Source organism: Schistocerca nitens, chromosome 2 (assembly GCF_023898315.1).
Source record: "Schistocerca nitens isolate TAMUIC-IGC-003100 chromosome 2, iqSchNite1.1, whole genome shotgun sequence".
Taxonomy (NCBI): domain Eukaryota; kingdom Metazoa; phylum Arthropoda; class Insecta; order Orthoptera; family Acrididae; genus Schistocerca; species Schistocerca nitens.
The window spans coordinates 355,234,265-355,250,322 of NC_064615.1; the positions used below are offsets into that span (position 1 = coordinate 355,234,265).

The 16,058-nt window shown below is 39.1% G+C and overlaps 1 protein-coding gene across 3 annotated transcripts in view; it reads left to right on the forward strand.

Moving 5' to 3' along the window:
* The window catches only part of LOC126236178 (probable multidrug resistance-associated protein lethal(2)03659), a 417,284-nt gene that overhangs the window by 219,075 nt on the left and 182,151 nt on the right, over window positions 1-16,058 (forward strand). For all 3 annotated transcript variants that reach the window (XM_049945275.1, XM_049945276.1, XM_049945277.1), the window contains 2 exons: window positions 10,878-11,164; window positions 14,455-14,638. In XM_049945275.1, the coding sequence (XP_049801232.1) occupies window positions 10,878-11,164; window positions 14,455-14,638 (471 nt within the window). The remainder of the gene's footprint in view (window positions 1-10,877; window positions 11,165-14,454; window positions 14,639-16,058) is intronic.

Below are 16,058 nucleotides of genomic sequence, written 5' to 3' on the forward strand. Positions count from 1 at the left end.
AGTGAAAATTCTATGTTATTATTTACATTGATTAATGCAACTTCTGAAACTGCTGAGTGCAACTGAATGTACTGTCACTTTGCTTGTCTTAATTGTTTGAACACTGACCTACAAAAATTTCCCTGACAAATACAACTCAGACTTATTTTATTCATTTATTTCCCCCTATATACCAGGATAACGAAATCTGACTATTAATTAAGACAAAAGAATGGCCCTGAATTAGAAAAAATTCTTACTATAACCCATACATTTCATAAGTCACTTACCTCACAGAAAATCTTCATGACACAAACCACAGCAAACACAGCAAGTATACAGCCAGCTAAATGAAAAGCTTCTAACTACTGTAGTCTCTAACTACTAATAGGCATGTGGTTAACAAAGGAAAGATTTTATTGCAGAGCAAATGACGTATTTAGCAGATTTTACCTTAATCATGTGTCATCCAGTTGCAAAAATTTTATAATCATCCATGACATCCAGTTCCAAAAAATATATAATCATCAATAAGTCCATTACCCACATTTTACAATCCTTGTCCAACAAATATTAAATCTCCATAATGGACACATGTCCAGACCGTCCGCTCGTGCTAACACTGCTTCTAACCTCCATCGCTGCTAACTGTTAACTTCTAACAGCGAGTGCGACCAGCCACAGTGTCTCTTACGGAGGGTGCACAGCACTGTCAGAGATATTAATGCAGTCTATAGCACTACACAGCTCTGCCAACATACAAACACATAAACAGGCTACTTACCATGAGCCCAGCAGAGATGCTGCATACGATGTCATTCAGTTAGGGAAGACACTTGCGTTTGTTCTCTGCTTCCATAGTCCATCAATGCCATATTACACTGCACTGTCTAAAAGATACATTTGTCTCACTTTCTCCATTGTTTTCTGTGGTTATTTCACACAATGTTGCTTCTCTGTTAGCACTGACAAATTTATGCAGACCCTGCTGCTGTCTGCCATTATGTGAAGGCCTTCAGTCACTTCATTGTCTATGGTGAGAGGTATTGCTTAAAATTTGGTGTTCTGGGCACACTGTTGACATTGTCAATTGCAGAATATTGAATCCCCTAACAATCTGAGTACCCGTTTTGCGTTGTTTGCAGATGACGCTGTCATTTTTCGACTAATAAAGTCATCAGAAGATCAAAACAAATTGCAAAACAATTTAGAAAAGATATCTGAATGGTGTGAAAATTGGCAGTTTCCCCTAAATAACGAAAAGTGTGAGGCCATCCACATGAGTGCTAAAAGGAATTCGTTAAACTTTGGTTACACGATAAATCAGCCTAATCTAAAAGCCGTATATTCAACTAAATACCTAGGTATTACAATTAAAAACAACTTAAATTGTAAGGAACACATAGAAAACATTGTGGGGAAGGCTAACCAAAGATGGTTTATTACTGGCAGGACACTTAGAGAATGTAACAAATCTACTACGGAGACTGCCTACACTACACTTGTCTGTCCGCTTTTAGAATACTGCTGCTCAGTGTGGGATCCTTACCAGATAGGGCTGATGGAGTACATCAAAAAAGTTCAAAGAAAGGCAGCATGTTTTGTGGTATTGCAAAATATGGGAGAGAGTGTCACAGAAATGATACAGGATTTGGGCTGGACATCATTAAAAGAAAGGCATTTTTCATTGCAACGGAATCTTCTCATGAAATTCCCATCACCAACTTTCTCCTATGAATGCAAAAATATTTTGTTGACACTGACCTATGTAGGGAGAAACAATCACCATGATAAAATAAGGGAAATCAGAGCTCGTACGGAAAGATATAGGTGTTCATTCTTTCTGCGCGCGATACGAGATTGGAATAATAGAGAATTATGAAGGTGATTCGATGAACACTCTGCCAGGCACTTAAGTGTGATTTGCAGGGTATCTATGTAGGTGTAGATGTAGAAATGGTGAAGCGAACTTTTGTCTGGCCACACATGGACAAAGAGTGCAAGCAATATGTGCAACAATGTGTGGCCTGTCAACAGAATAAAGTTAGCTGGCATATTAGGTCACCTCTTGGCACATTTATTCCTCCAATTCAGAGATTTGATCATGTCCACCTAGACCTAGTAGGACCTCTCCCACCATCGGAAGGATACACCTACTGTCTTACAGCCATCGATCATTTTACATGCTGGCCCGAGGTGTTCCCGATCGCTGACATCACTGCCGAAACTGTCGTGACTGCATTCTTCAGGGAAGTGCCATTACGAATCACAACAGACCAAGGAAGACAGTTTGAGTCATATTTGTTCAAAGCACTCTCTATCCTACTGGATGCAAGGCACATTAGAACTACAGCTTACCACCCATCAGCAAATGGTTTAATTGAATGCATGCACCGCCAACTGAAAGTGTCGCTTCATTGTCACAACTCACATTGGTGGACAGAGATGTTGCCCATTGTCCTCCTGGGTCTCTGTGTGTTGCTGAAAGAAGACCTGAACGCCACAGCTGCAGAGCTTGTTTATGGCCAGACGATACGACTTCCCGGCGAGTTCTTTGCTAATGTGTCAGACAATGGCATTGACACTTCAGATTTTGCACAAAATCATCATACACAAATCTGGCAACTACGCCCCATTGCTTCAAGGGATCAGCAGACCCGTCGCCCATTTGTGTTTGACGAGCTACAGGAAAGCCAATATGTTTTCCTACAGCATGACGCAGTATGCAGGCCGCTGCAGCCACCCTACGACGGACCTTATCATGTCATCAGTAGGGAGGACAAGACAGTCAATGTTGATGTGATGGGTACACCAACCACCGTCTCCGTCGACAGGCTCAAACCAGCTTTCCGCCCTCCCTACACTGGTACAGATGCATCTACACACACTAAGGACGTGACTGAAGCTCCAGCCATTCCACTGCACGTCACAGGTCAGCCTCAACAGACATCTGAGGCTACCTCTAATGCATCATCAGCAGCCTGTGCATGACCTGTTGTAACCCTGTGTAGACGACATGTCCATTTCAACAAAAAGTACTGTTGACACTAAGGGGGGAGTGGTGTTACGTGCAGTGTAATGTTATGTGTGAGTGATTGCCATTTGTAATTATTATATCTGGCACAGTCTCTGACTTATATTTCCTCATTTGTTTTTATGCTGTTCTGTTGTTTAATTTTCTAGTAAAGGAGTCGTATGAGTTACGGTGTGTTTTTATGTTGCAATTAAGTAAATACAACTAGTCCCACAACAGATGAAATTCACAATAAACATTATGATGTGGAATGCATCAACAGAACAAACATATAACACTTATTTATAGCTAAAAAAATATTTATATTGCTACATGCTGGTCATATACTAATTATTTTTTTCCTTTAAAAATGACTAATTATCTCTACTCTAGAATTCTTCTATGGTATAGAAAGAGTTGATAATGAGAAACACATTTAACCTACATTCAAAAACACTTTTGCTATCTGTCAGACATTTTATTTCCATGGGTAGATTGTCAAAGAGTTTTATAGCTGCATATTTCAACCCTTTCTGATCCAAACTTAGATTCATTAAAGGATAGTGCAGGTCATTTTTCCTACTGGTGTGGTACTTATGACTGTCTCTCTTACTCTCAAACTTAGATGGGCTGTTGCTAACAAATTTCATAAGTGAATAGATGTCCTGTGAGGCTGTTTTTAATATTCACAGCTGCTTAAAGAGATACCTGCAAGGTGTACATGTGTGTAATCCACACATTATTGTAATTACCTTCTTTTGTACACCCCATCTTTCACAGGGATATCATCCATGTGGCAAGGGGCTGGGATTGGGGGTGGCACAGGGAGGGACTAGGATGTTGTGGAGGTTGGTTGGGCAATGGAACACCACCTTGGAAGGGATGGGAAGAATCTTGGATACGATGTCTCTCATTTGAGGCCATGGTGATAGATAATCAGAACCATGATGCAGATGTGGTTCACTTTTTCCAGTCATGGGTGGCATTGGGTGACGACGGAGGTACTCCTTTGTACCTGATTCTTGGTGTTGGTGGGAGGTTTGGGGCCGTATAGAGTTATGGCATAGGAAATCTGTGGACTAGCTCTTCTGATGTCTTTAGCATACCGGGCAAGAGAATTATTGTCACTGCAAATATGCTGTCCCTTGGTGGCTAGGCTGTATGGCACAGATTTTTTGGCATGGATGGGATGGCAGCTGATGAAATGCAGGTACTGTTGGTGCTTGGTGAGTTTAATGTGGACTGAGTTGTGGAGGAGCCATGAGAGAGGAGAAGGAGGTCAACATTCATGAAGGTGGCACAATTGGGTTGGGAAGGACCAAGTGAAGTGGATGGGATGGAAGGTGTTGGGGTTCATATCAATAAACAAGAAGCAGATCAGTAGTTTGGTGTTTTGGAGGACTAGGAAGGTTTCCTCTAGATGGTCATTGGAGGGTGCAAAAAGGAAAAGTAGTCAAAAGTAAAGATATAGTTTATAAGGTGTGTAAGGAATCAGGTGGTTTGTTTGAAGGACATTGGGCGAGAGGGATGGACTAGGATCCAGCAAGCCATGGGCATGAGGGATCTACATCATATTCCGCAAGCCACCTTATGGTGTGTGGCAGAGGGTACTTTCAGTAGCGCTATCTGATCCCGCCAACCCTGTTACACTCGTGAATAGTGCGTGGGAAGAATGATTGTCAGTAAGCCTTTGTATTGGCTCTAATTTCTCAAATTATCTCCTTGTGGTCAATATGCGAGATGTATGTAGGGGGAAGTAATATGTTGTCTGACTCCTAGTGAAAAGTGATGTCCTGAAATTTCAATAGTAAATCTCTCTGTGATGCACAACACCTCTCTTATAACGTCTGCCAGTGGAGTTTGTTTAGCATCTCCATAATGCTCTCTCATCAGCTAAACAAACTCGTGATGAAATGTGCTGGTCTTCATTGGATCTTCTCTATCTCCTCTATTAGTCTTGTCTGATAGGGATCCCAGATAGATGAACAATACTGAAGAATCAGGTGAACAAGTGCCTTGTAAGCCACTTCTTTCATGGATGGGTTTCATTTCCTTAAGATTCTTCTGATGAATCTGAGTCTGGTATCTGCTTCTTCCACTATCTGTTTTATATGGTAATTGCACGTAAGGTCACTCTGGATAGTTACACCTAAATATTTTATGGCAGACGCTATCTATAGCTGTTTGTCATCAATAGTGTAGCTGTACAGTAGTGGATTTCTTTTCCTATGTATGCGCAATATGTTACATTTATTTATGTTTAGGGTCAACTGTCAGAGCCTGCACCATTCATCTATTCTCTGCAGGTCATTCTGCAAATTCTTGCTATCTTCTGGCGTTGCTACTTTGGTATAGACAACTGCATCATCTGCAAATAGCCTTAAAGAGCATCCGACACTTTCTACTAAGTCATTTATATATATTGTAAACAGCAATGGTCTTGTCACACTTCCCTGTGGTACTCTGAATATTACCTTTACATCTGTCAATTTATTTCTGTTAAGACCAATGTGTTGAGTTCTATCTGCAAGAAAGTCTTGAATTAATCATAGGTCTGCTCCGATACTCCATAAGCTCGTACTTTTTGATTAAACAGCAATGTGGGATGGTGTCAGATGCCTTACTGAAATCAAGGAACACGGCATCAACCTGAGTGCCATTGTCCACTGTGCTGTGGATCTCATGGAAAAAACAGAGTGAGCTGAGTTCCACAAGATCTCTGTTTGCTAAATCCATGTTGATTTTTATAGAGGAGATGTTCATTTTCCAAAAATGTCATAATTCTTGAGCATAAGGATGTTGATGTATAGGGAGATGGGATCAACAGTGACGAATAGGTATCCAGGAGGTAAAGGGGTAAGGATGCTGCAGAGTTGGTGAAGAAAGTGGTCATTACGAGGTGTGGCTAGAAAAAAAACGGACTAGTACTGGTGAAACAATAAAACGAATGCAATAAGGCTGAAAGTCGCGTGGCCTGTCACGTGACTCTCGCTCCGCCTACTACTCGAGTTTCATCTGCCTCCTGCACTCAGTCTCCCCTTGGCGTCTGTTTTAAGTAGTTGACGTTTTGTCTGTGCGTCGGAAAATGTTGAGTGTACAGAAAGAACAGCGTGTTAACATCAAATTTTGTTTCAAACTAGGAAAATCTGCAAGTGAAACGTTTGTAATGTTACAACAAGTGTACGGCGATGATTGTTTATCGCGAACATAAGTGTTTGAGTGGTTTAAACAATTTAAAGATGGCCGCGAAGACACCAGTGATGACACTTGCACTGGCAGACCATTGTCAGCAAAATCTGATGCAAACATTGAAAAAATCGGTAAACTTGTTCGACACTTTCCTTGTCAACTCCTGTTAACTCAGACACTGCTCTGATTGTTAAACAGCGATCTTGTCGAACAAGTTTACCGATTTTTTCAATGTTTGCATCAGTTTTTGCTGACAATGGTCTGCCAGTGCGAGTGTCATCACTGGTGTCTTCGTGGCCATCTTTAAATCGTTTAAACCACTCAAACACTTGTGTTCGCGATAAACAATCATCGCCGTACACTTGTTGTAACATTACAAACGTTTCACTTGCAGATTTTCCTAGTTTGAAACAAAATTTGATGTTAACACGCTGTTCTTTCTGTACACTCAACATTTTCCGACGCACAGACAAAACGTCAACTACTTAAAACAGACGCCACGGGCAGACTGAGTGCAGGAGGCAGATGAAACTCGAGCAGTAGGCGGAGCGAGAGTCACGTGACAGGCCACGCGACTTTCAGCCTTATTGCATTCGTTTTATGTTTCACCAGTACTAGTCCGGTTTTTTTCTAGCCACACCTTGTATCTTTGATGTGCGAGGCTAGGTTTTGGACAATAGGTTGGAGGTGTTGGTCAAACAGAGCAGAAATTCTTTCGGTGAGAGCACCATAGACAGCTACAGTAGGACATCCAGGAGAGTTGGGTTTGTGGATTTTGGAGAGCATGTAGAAGGCGGGTGTACAGGGTGTTGTTGGGCTGCTGAGGGAGATGGACTCAGTGTTAAGGTTCTAGGAAGGACCTATGTATTTCAGTAGGCACTGCTACACGTCTGGAATTGGATCACTGTGGCAGAGGTTGCGGGTGGAGGACTTGGACAATTGGTGTAGGCCCTCTGACAGGTTGTTATTGTGACTCATTATGGCAGTACTGGAGCCTTAGTCTGCAGGGATGATGATTAAGCCAGAATCTTTTTCCAGGTTGTGTGTGGCTGTTGTTTCTTCTGCTGAAAGGTTAGTGTTCTTAGGAAAAAAACCTGGGGACGGATGGTGAGGCCAAGATGGAGGTAATAAACTCCTGGTAGGGAACTAGGGGTAGTTTTGTTGTTAGGGAGGAGGGGCATGGTTGGACAATGGTATGTACTGGCATAGGCAAAGGTCAGTGTTGGGATTAGGTTGGCTTTGGTTGGATGGACTGGTGGCAAAAAATTGTTTCCACTATAAGGATTGGGAGAAGAAGCATAGGTCTTTGACAAGTTCAGCATGGTTGAACTTGGGTGTGAGGATGAAGATGAGGCCTTTGTATAAACTTCTGTTGGGCTGGGGTTTTTGGTTCTTTTCTTTTTGTGTGTGCCAATTGACAACTCAATACCTGTGCTCTTCAGTAGTGATTGCCTTTAATACAAAAGTATTTATTATCTATAAGTTTCTTAGCATTGTTCTGTTGCATCCTAAATTTCTCTTCATCTGTATGTGGGTCTTTCTTCTCTAATTACAAGTTTTCTAACTCTGCCTGGTCGGCATGAGTCTTTGCTTCTTGTTCCTTGATTTTCCAGTTTTTCTGTGTTAGCCTACAATTCCATTGGAGGGACCTATTGCTCACCCTATTCCCTTCACCTCATCAATCAACTGTTTTCATAAAACGGATCTTGCTTAACTGATCTGCAACAAGATACACACTTACCACACATGACTAATTGATTTTAATGCTAGATACAATGAAACAAGTGAGAGAGAAATTTATATTACCATTAGAACTGTTGTTGCAATAAGACTTATAAACCTTTTAAACTGTTTTACCTTATTTCACATGACACTAATACTTACACTAATGTAAATAGACTTATATTTATAATAGCAAGAAATGTTTAAAATTTGCTTGTAATCTTTATTTATGTAATTATTTATGACAGCAGAATTCCCACTCATCAACACCTCTATCTATTAATGATGCATTGCATAATGTGCCAAATCTTATTATGTTTCAGGCCCCTGACTTCAGTTTGCTCATTTTTGCACTAGATTTATTTGCTAATACATCCTTATTCTGTTCATTCAATTTTCTTTTTTTCTTTGTATTTGTTCTGCAGTTGGAAATAAAATGAAAATGAAATTGAAAAGGGATACAATTTGCTCTGGAATTTTTTATTGTAATCTCAGTTTCAGAGTCTGAGGTATTCTTAAATATTTTTCTTCATTACCATATTTATGGCATCTGACATTATGAAGAAATTATCATCTAGAAAATATCAATTTACATAATTAATTTTTTTCTTTGTTTGCTGGTACATGTCTGCAGTCTTGAGGCTGTTCAATATCATGCCTGTAGAGGAGCTAAAACAAAATGCAACAGTCCACTGATAAAGTGGGATATCAAGTGGTAATTCATTTTTGGTAGTAGTTCAAGTTTAGTAATTGTGCCACCCCAATCCAGACAGCTCAAGAACCCACCTGGATTGGTCTGACACAGTTGCAACATTTCTTCTGCTTACTGTGTGAAAATCCGCTTTATCGCTGTAATGAAACATTTTGTTTTAGCTCGTCTTTTGGTGTACTATGGTACTGTGGCTCAGGGATATTGATATAAACCATTACTGCAGCTGTACCGTATACCCACAAACAATCAAAAAATTAACTATGTTACTTTTTTCCAGGTAATAATTAAATCAACTGAAAGTACAAAGTGGCTAAGCCGGAAGGGCTAGAGGACAAATGTAAGGGTGTAGAAGCATATATCACTAGTTGTAAGATGTGTGCTGCATACAGGAAAATTAAACAGACGTTTGGAGAAAAGAGAAGCACCTGTATGAACATCAAGAGCTCAGATGAAAAACCAGTCCTAAGTAAAGAAGGGAAAGCAGGAAGGTGGAAGGAGTATATAGAGGGTCTATACAAAGGAGATGCACTTGAGGGCAATATTATGGAAATGGAACAGGATGCAGATGAAGATGAGATGGGAGATATCATACTGCATGAAGAATTTGACAAAGCACTGGATGACTTAAATCGAAACAAGGCCCCAGACGTAAAAAACATTCCGTTAGAGCTACTGATACCCTTGGGAGAGCCAGCCGTGACAAAACTCATCCATCTGGTGAGCAAGATGTATGAAACAGGTGAAATACCCCATGCTTTAAGAAGAATATAATAATTCTAATTTCAAAGAAAGGAAGTGCAGACAGGTGTGAAAATTACCAAACTATCAGTTCAATAAGTCATGGGTGCAAAATACTAGCATGAATCCTTTACAGAAGAATGGAAAAAGTGGTAGCAGCTGACCTTCAGGAAGACCAGTTTGGATTCTGGAGAAATGTAGTAACACACAATGCAATATTGACTCTACGACTTCTCATAGGAGATAGGTTAAGGAAAGGCAAACCTATGTTCGTAGCATTTGTAGACTTAGAGAAAGCTTTGGGCAATGTTGACTGGAATACTCCCTTTGAAATTCTATAGGTAGTAAGGGTAAAGTACAGAGAGCAAAAGGCCATTTACAGCTAATACAGAAGCCAGATGGCAGCTACAAGAGTTGAGGGACACAAACAGGAAGCAGTTGTTGTGAAGGGAGTGAGACAGGGTTGTAGCCTATCTCTGACATTATTCAACCTGTATATTAAGCAGGCAGTAGAGGAAACAAAAGAAAAATTTGGAGTAGGAATTAAATTCCAGGTAGAAGAACTGAAAACTTTGAGGTTTGCCAATGACATTGTTATTCTGTCAGGGACAGCAAAGAACATGGACGAGCAGTAGAACGGAATGGACAATGTCTTGGGGGAAGAGAAATATGAACATCAACAAAAGCAAAATGAAAATAATGGAATGTAGTTGAATTAAATTAGGTGATGCTGAGGGAATTAGATTAGGACATGAGTCACTTAGAGTAGTAGATGAGTTTTGCTATTTGGGAAGCAAAATAACTGATGATTGTCGAAGTAGGGAGGATATAAAATGTGGACTGGCAGTGGCAAGAAAAGCGTTTCTGACGAAGAGAAATTTGTTAACATCGAATATAGATTTCAGTGTCAGGAAGTCCTTTCTGAAAGTATTTGTATAGAGTGTAGCCCAATATGAAAGTAAAACATGGACTATGAACAGTTTGGACAAGAAGAGAAATGAATGAAGCTTTTGAAATGTGATGCTACAGAAGAATGCTGAAGATTAGATGGGTAGATCACATAACTAATGAGGAGGTACTGAATGAAATTGGGAAGAAGTGAAATTTGTGGTTCAACCTAACTAGAAGAAGGGATCAGTTGGTAGGGCACATTCTGAGGCATCAAGGGATCACCAATTGAGTACTGGAAGGAAAGGGGGGGGGGGGGGATCGTAGAGGGAGACCAAGAGATGAATACACTAAGAAGATTCAGATGGATGTAGGTCGCAGTAGTTACTTGGAGATGAAGAGGCTTGCACAGGATAGAGTAGCATGGAGAGCTGCATCAAACCAGTCTTTGGACTGAAGACAACAACAACAACAACAACAACAATTAAATCTTTATGATACCCATCATAAAACTAAAGGTGGATGATAGATAATATAGAAGTGAGAAATAATTGGGAAGAGTGAATAATGATACTTAATTAATGTTAGCCTATGTTTCTTGTTATTGCCATTAACTGAGCTTTAAATTTTTTCTAGTCATCCTTACTACAGACTATTCTGGGTGAGCTGCCAGCCACTTCAGGAACTCTGGCTATAAGTGGTAAAGTTTCATATGCATCACAAGAACCCTGGCTGTTTGCTGCTACTATTCGACAAAATATACTCTTTGGTGAACCTTATGACAGAGAGAGGTACTGGCAAGTGATAAAAGCATGTGCACTGGAGGTGGATTTTGACTCATTCCCACACCGTGATAAGACTCTTGTTGGTGATAGAGGCATCATGTTAAGTGGTGGACAGAAAGCTCGTGTTAATCTTGCCAGGTGGGTATATATCTGTGTATTACTGCAATAATATATCATGGTCTTTTTGAACCTTCTTTCAAATTTGAAGGTCAAAAATTCCATATGGAAGAAAAGTGTCAAGTTGTAAATCATGTTAATGATAATGAAAAACTGGATAATAGATTTTTTGGGAAGATGTACAAAGTTATTGGCCTTTGGTGGGAGAATACGAGGGGGTACCCAATAGAAACCAAACTAATTTTCTGGTGGGCAGAGCTTTTGTAGTACTGCATTTTTGCCACTAGGAGCACATAGAGAGAATATTCCAGAGTCAGTAAGTTGAGTGCTATCGCTGAAGAAGCTCAGGACTAGTTTCAACAGAGTTTATAGTAACAACTGTTTTGTGTGATTGCCATTTTTGCAACGGTTAATTTTTGTGAACAATGAAATTTTGATTTTTTGCTCAGAAAAAGTGGAACAGAAGACCTTGAAATGTTAAAAATGGCATACAAGGGTGATGATCTTGGGGAAAACATGAGTATTTGAGTGGTTTCCTCAATTCAAAAATGGTGAAATGTCAACTGATGACAAACCTCATTCTTGTCATCCTTCCATGGCCTGAACACATGAAAATCTTGAAAACATTCATGCAGTCACCAACAAAGATATGCAGTGGACCATTGAAGAAATTATGGAGTTGTCAGGAGTGACTTGGAGTTCAATGCACTTCTGAAATGATTCAAACTTTTTTACCGAAATTATCACAAGTGATGAAGCTTGATGCTATGGTTACAATCCTGAATCAAAGCAACAATCAAGCCTGTGGAAGAATTCAAGTTCACCTCATTCCAAGAAAGCTTGTCAGGTGAAATTAAACATTGAGACAATGTTAATTTGTTTTTCTATGTGAGAGGAGTTGCCCATTCAGAGTTTGTTCCACTGGGTGAGACAGTTGACTAGCCTTTCTACTTGGAAGTATTGAAAAACTTGTGCAACAGTATGTGGCGGAAGTGACCTGACTTGTGGCGTGGCAGTCGGGTAACTGGTTTTTCTATCATGACAGTGCCCTTGCTTATACATTCCTGACTGTAAGATAATTCTTGTCCAAAAATGGTATGACCACTGTTTTGCACCCCCTATTCTCACCCGACCTTGCCCCATATGACATTTTTTTGCTTTCTAGAATGAAAAGAGGCATGAAAGAAAAGTGTTTTGCTGATGTTGTTGAGGTGAAGAAAAAAATGATGGAAGCACTGTCAAATATAAGAAAAGATGAATTTAAACAATGTTTTCAAAAATGGAATAAAAGATTAGACAAATGTGTCAGTGCAAGTGGCGAGTGCTTTGAAGGGAATTGATGGTTTATGCTTAAAATGTGAATAAATAAGTTTAAAAAGTTCTGTTTCTTTTGGGTGCCCCCTCATAAGTTACTCATCAAAATATCATGGACATTCAAACAGTGCAAGTGTACACATTAACCCTAAGACAAGAGTTGGAGAGTAACAGGGGAGTGTCACAGAATAAACCTGTTTGAAGGAATTATCTTGATACACTTGGAGTGGTTCAAAGAAACCAGAAAAGTATGTTTGTGTTTGTGTGTCTGTCGACCTGCCAGCACTTTCATTTGGTAAGTCACATCATCTTTGTTTTTTATATATTTGTGTGTCTATCAACCTGCCAGCGCTTTCATTTGGTAAGTCACATCTTCTTTGTTTTTAGATACATATATATAGGTATACACTCGCACACACACACACACATATCCATCCACACATATACAGACACAAGCAGACATATTTAAAGGCAAAGAGTTTGGGCAGAGATGTCAGTCGAGGCAGAAGTGCAGAGGCAAAGATGTCGTTGAATGACAGGTGAGGTGTGAGTGGCAGCAACTTGAAATTAGCGGAGATTGAGGCCTGGTGGATAACGAGAAGAGAGGATATATTGAAGGGCAAGTTCCCATCTCCGGAGTTCGGATAGGTTGGTGGTTAGTGGGAAGTATCCACATGGGAAAAATATATAGATGATGTGACTTATGAAATGAAAGTGCTGGCAGGTCGATAGACACACAAACAAACACAAACATACACACAAAATTCAAGCTTTCGCAACCAACGGTTGCTTCATCAGGAAAGAGGGAAGGAGAGGGAAAGACGAAAGGATGTGGTTTTAAGGGAGAGGGTAAGGAGTCATTCCAATCCCGGGAGCGGAAAAACTTACCTTAGGGGGAAAAAAGGACAGGTATACACTCGCACACACACACATATCAATCTGCACATACACAGACACAAGGAGACATTTGTAAAGAAATGTTTCCTTGCTACCTTCACCATGAATAATCAATAGAGTGGAAACTTCAAAATTCTTTGGAGTCCTTATGATGAGAATTTAAACAGGAAAAAGCACATTTAGAATTACTAAAACAAATTAGTTCAGTAACAATTCAACAAATGTTAGTGAATTTCATATATGAAGTCTTCATGGGTTGTTATTTCAGCCACATTTGCACTTACAATAATTGCAATTATTGGGGAGGGACAAATCGATATGTTGCCATACTTTGCATATTTTCATTCAGTGTCATAAGGAATAATGTTCTGGGGTAACTTGTCTTTGAGAAAGAAGGCCTTCATTGTACGAAAACATGGTGTAAGAATAATATGTGGTGCTCACTAAAGATCTTTTTTTTTAAAAAAAAAAAAAAAAAAAAAAGTTGGGCATTCGTACTACTGCTTCACAGTATATTCATTCTCCTATGAAGTTTGTTGTAAATAATACACTGCAGTTCAGAAGAAGCAATTATGTTCCTAATTACAATCCCAGAAAGAGAAATGACATTTATTACTTCACATTAAAGCTGCCTTTAGCACAAAAGGGGTGCACCACGTTGCAACTGAAATTTTTGATCACTCACCTAGTGACATAAAATGTCTGACAGACAACAGGGTAAAGTTTTAAAACAAACTGAAAAAATTTTTCCTTGACAGCTTCTGCTTTGCCATAGAAGAATTTCTGTTATTGTAATGTGTAAAAGGTGGTGATTAGTAATTACTGACTCACATCTGTATTATTTTTTTAATGAGAGAGAGAGAGAGAGAGAGAGAGAGAGAAAGAGAGAGACAACTTATAAATGTTCAGTGTGAGCCATATTCACAAATTTGTGAATGTAAAATGACTAATTCCACATCATTTTGATATATCATGCAAAATGATCCATTGAACCTGAAACTAACTAACTAGCTAACTAATGTACTGTATGCTTTCCTCTTGTGAAAATTACCAGTATGTAAATGGTTATAAGCTTTGTCAACCCATTTTATGTCTTTCAGGGCTGTCTATCGCAAAGCGGACATCTATCTTCTTGACGATCCTCTTTCTGCTGTTGATCCACATGTAGCAAGAAATCTCTTTGATCAGTGTATTACAGGACTACTCAAAAACAGCATATGTATCCTTGTTACTCACCAGATTCAGTTTCTACATCATGTAGATGAAATAATTATTCTTCAAGATGTAAGTCTTATTTTGTTTTGTAATATATTTTGACAACTTTATTTTTGAATACTGTGACAAACACTGGAAATAAGTCTTGAAATTTATGACTAGGTGCAGAAGTAGAGACTACAGCTTACCACTGTAAAATATACCTTTCCTATCCTACATTTTATAAGTTGCAAGGAAAAACACTGTATAAAGCACAGAAATTCATAATGACATTATCTCAAAAACAAAAATTGAAAGATCATTAATGTTCACTTGAAATAACAAACACAAAGTTTACTGTCATGATAAGTGATCCATGGGAAGTGTCATCCCTTATGGCTGTAGGGCAGGGTCCAAAGAAGGACTGTGCCAGTGGAGTAGCATAGGCATGATGACAGTGTGAAGCAGAGGGCAGTGTCCTGGCATGTCTCAGAGACTTCCAATAAATGGACTGTAAGGGCAACTGAACTGTACTGTAACTAGAACTGGAACTGAAACTGACCTTTGGTGACTGTGTCTGACCTTATGTACCCAGCTGGCAGAAGTACATTTGTGTCCACATGATGAGTGAATGGTGTTTGTTCTTTGATAGCAGCACTGCCAGTTTTCTGATGCATTTGTTGTTTTGAATTGTAGCTTGTGCCCCTTGGTGGAGCCTGGAAAAAACGATGTATAAACTTACTGTTCATACACAGCACAATGTAGTAATATTTGATGCCTATGTTGGACATTTGTAGGTGATGGAAAGGCAACCATGCTTGGTTAAGACTGGCAGTGGACAAGTGTGGCCTATTGCCAATATACAACAATACTAATGAGCAGTAATGATAGCATATGTTTACTCACACCATAATGATGAGAATTATTTCTTGATTACTTTTTATATATAAAGGAAAAGAGTATTTGTTTGAAAAAACCAGTGCTCTTCTTAATCTGTTCAGCTGTTTTTATCTGTTACTTCATCGTCATTCAGAGAATACTGTCATCTGTGTACTCTATAAAAGCTGTAAAAGTTAAAACCTGTTTGATGTAAACATTAGTATTAACTGGAGTCTATATCCCTGAGCCCAAATAGTCTGATAAATTGTAGGAGCGCCCAATAAAGTACTCTTTTACTTTATTTTTAAATATTTGGTTATTTCCAGTTTCCTGCCTGATCCCTGCTGACAACCTGTTAAAGACTTTTGTACCAAAATATGAAATTTCATTCTGAGCTCTAGTCATAGGAATCCACAGCCTCTGTGGAAATTATTTTTACTTCTAGTATTGTGATTTAACCATTCATCCTAAATTTACATTATTATTAATTACATAATAGAATTAATTACATAATAGAATCAGGAATTAATCATATTAGTATGTTTATAATAATTCCAATATCCCTGAAGAGGCCTTATCATGATGTTTGGTTACCATCTGTACACAATACTCTTACTGCATGCCTCTGTCT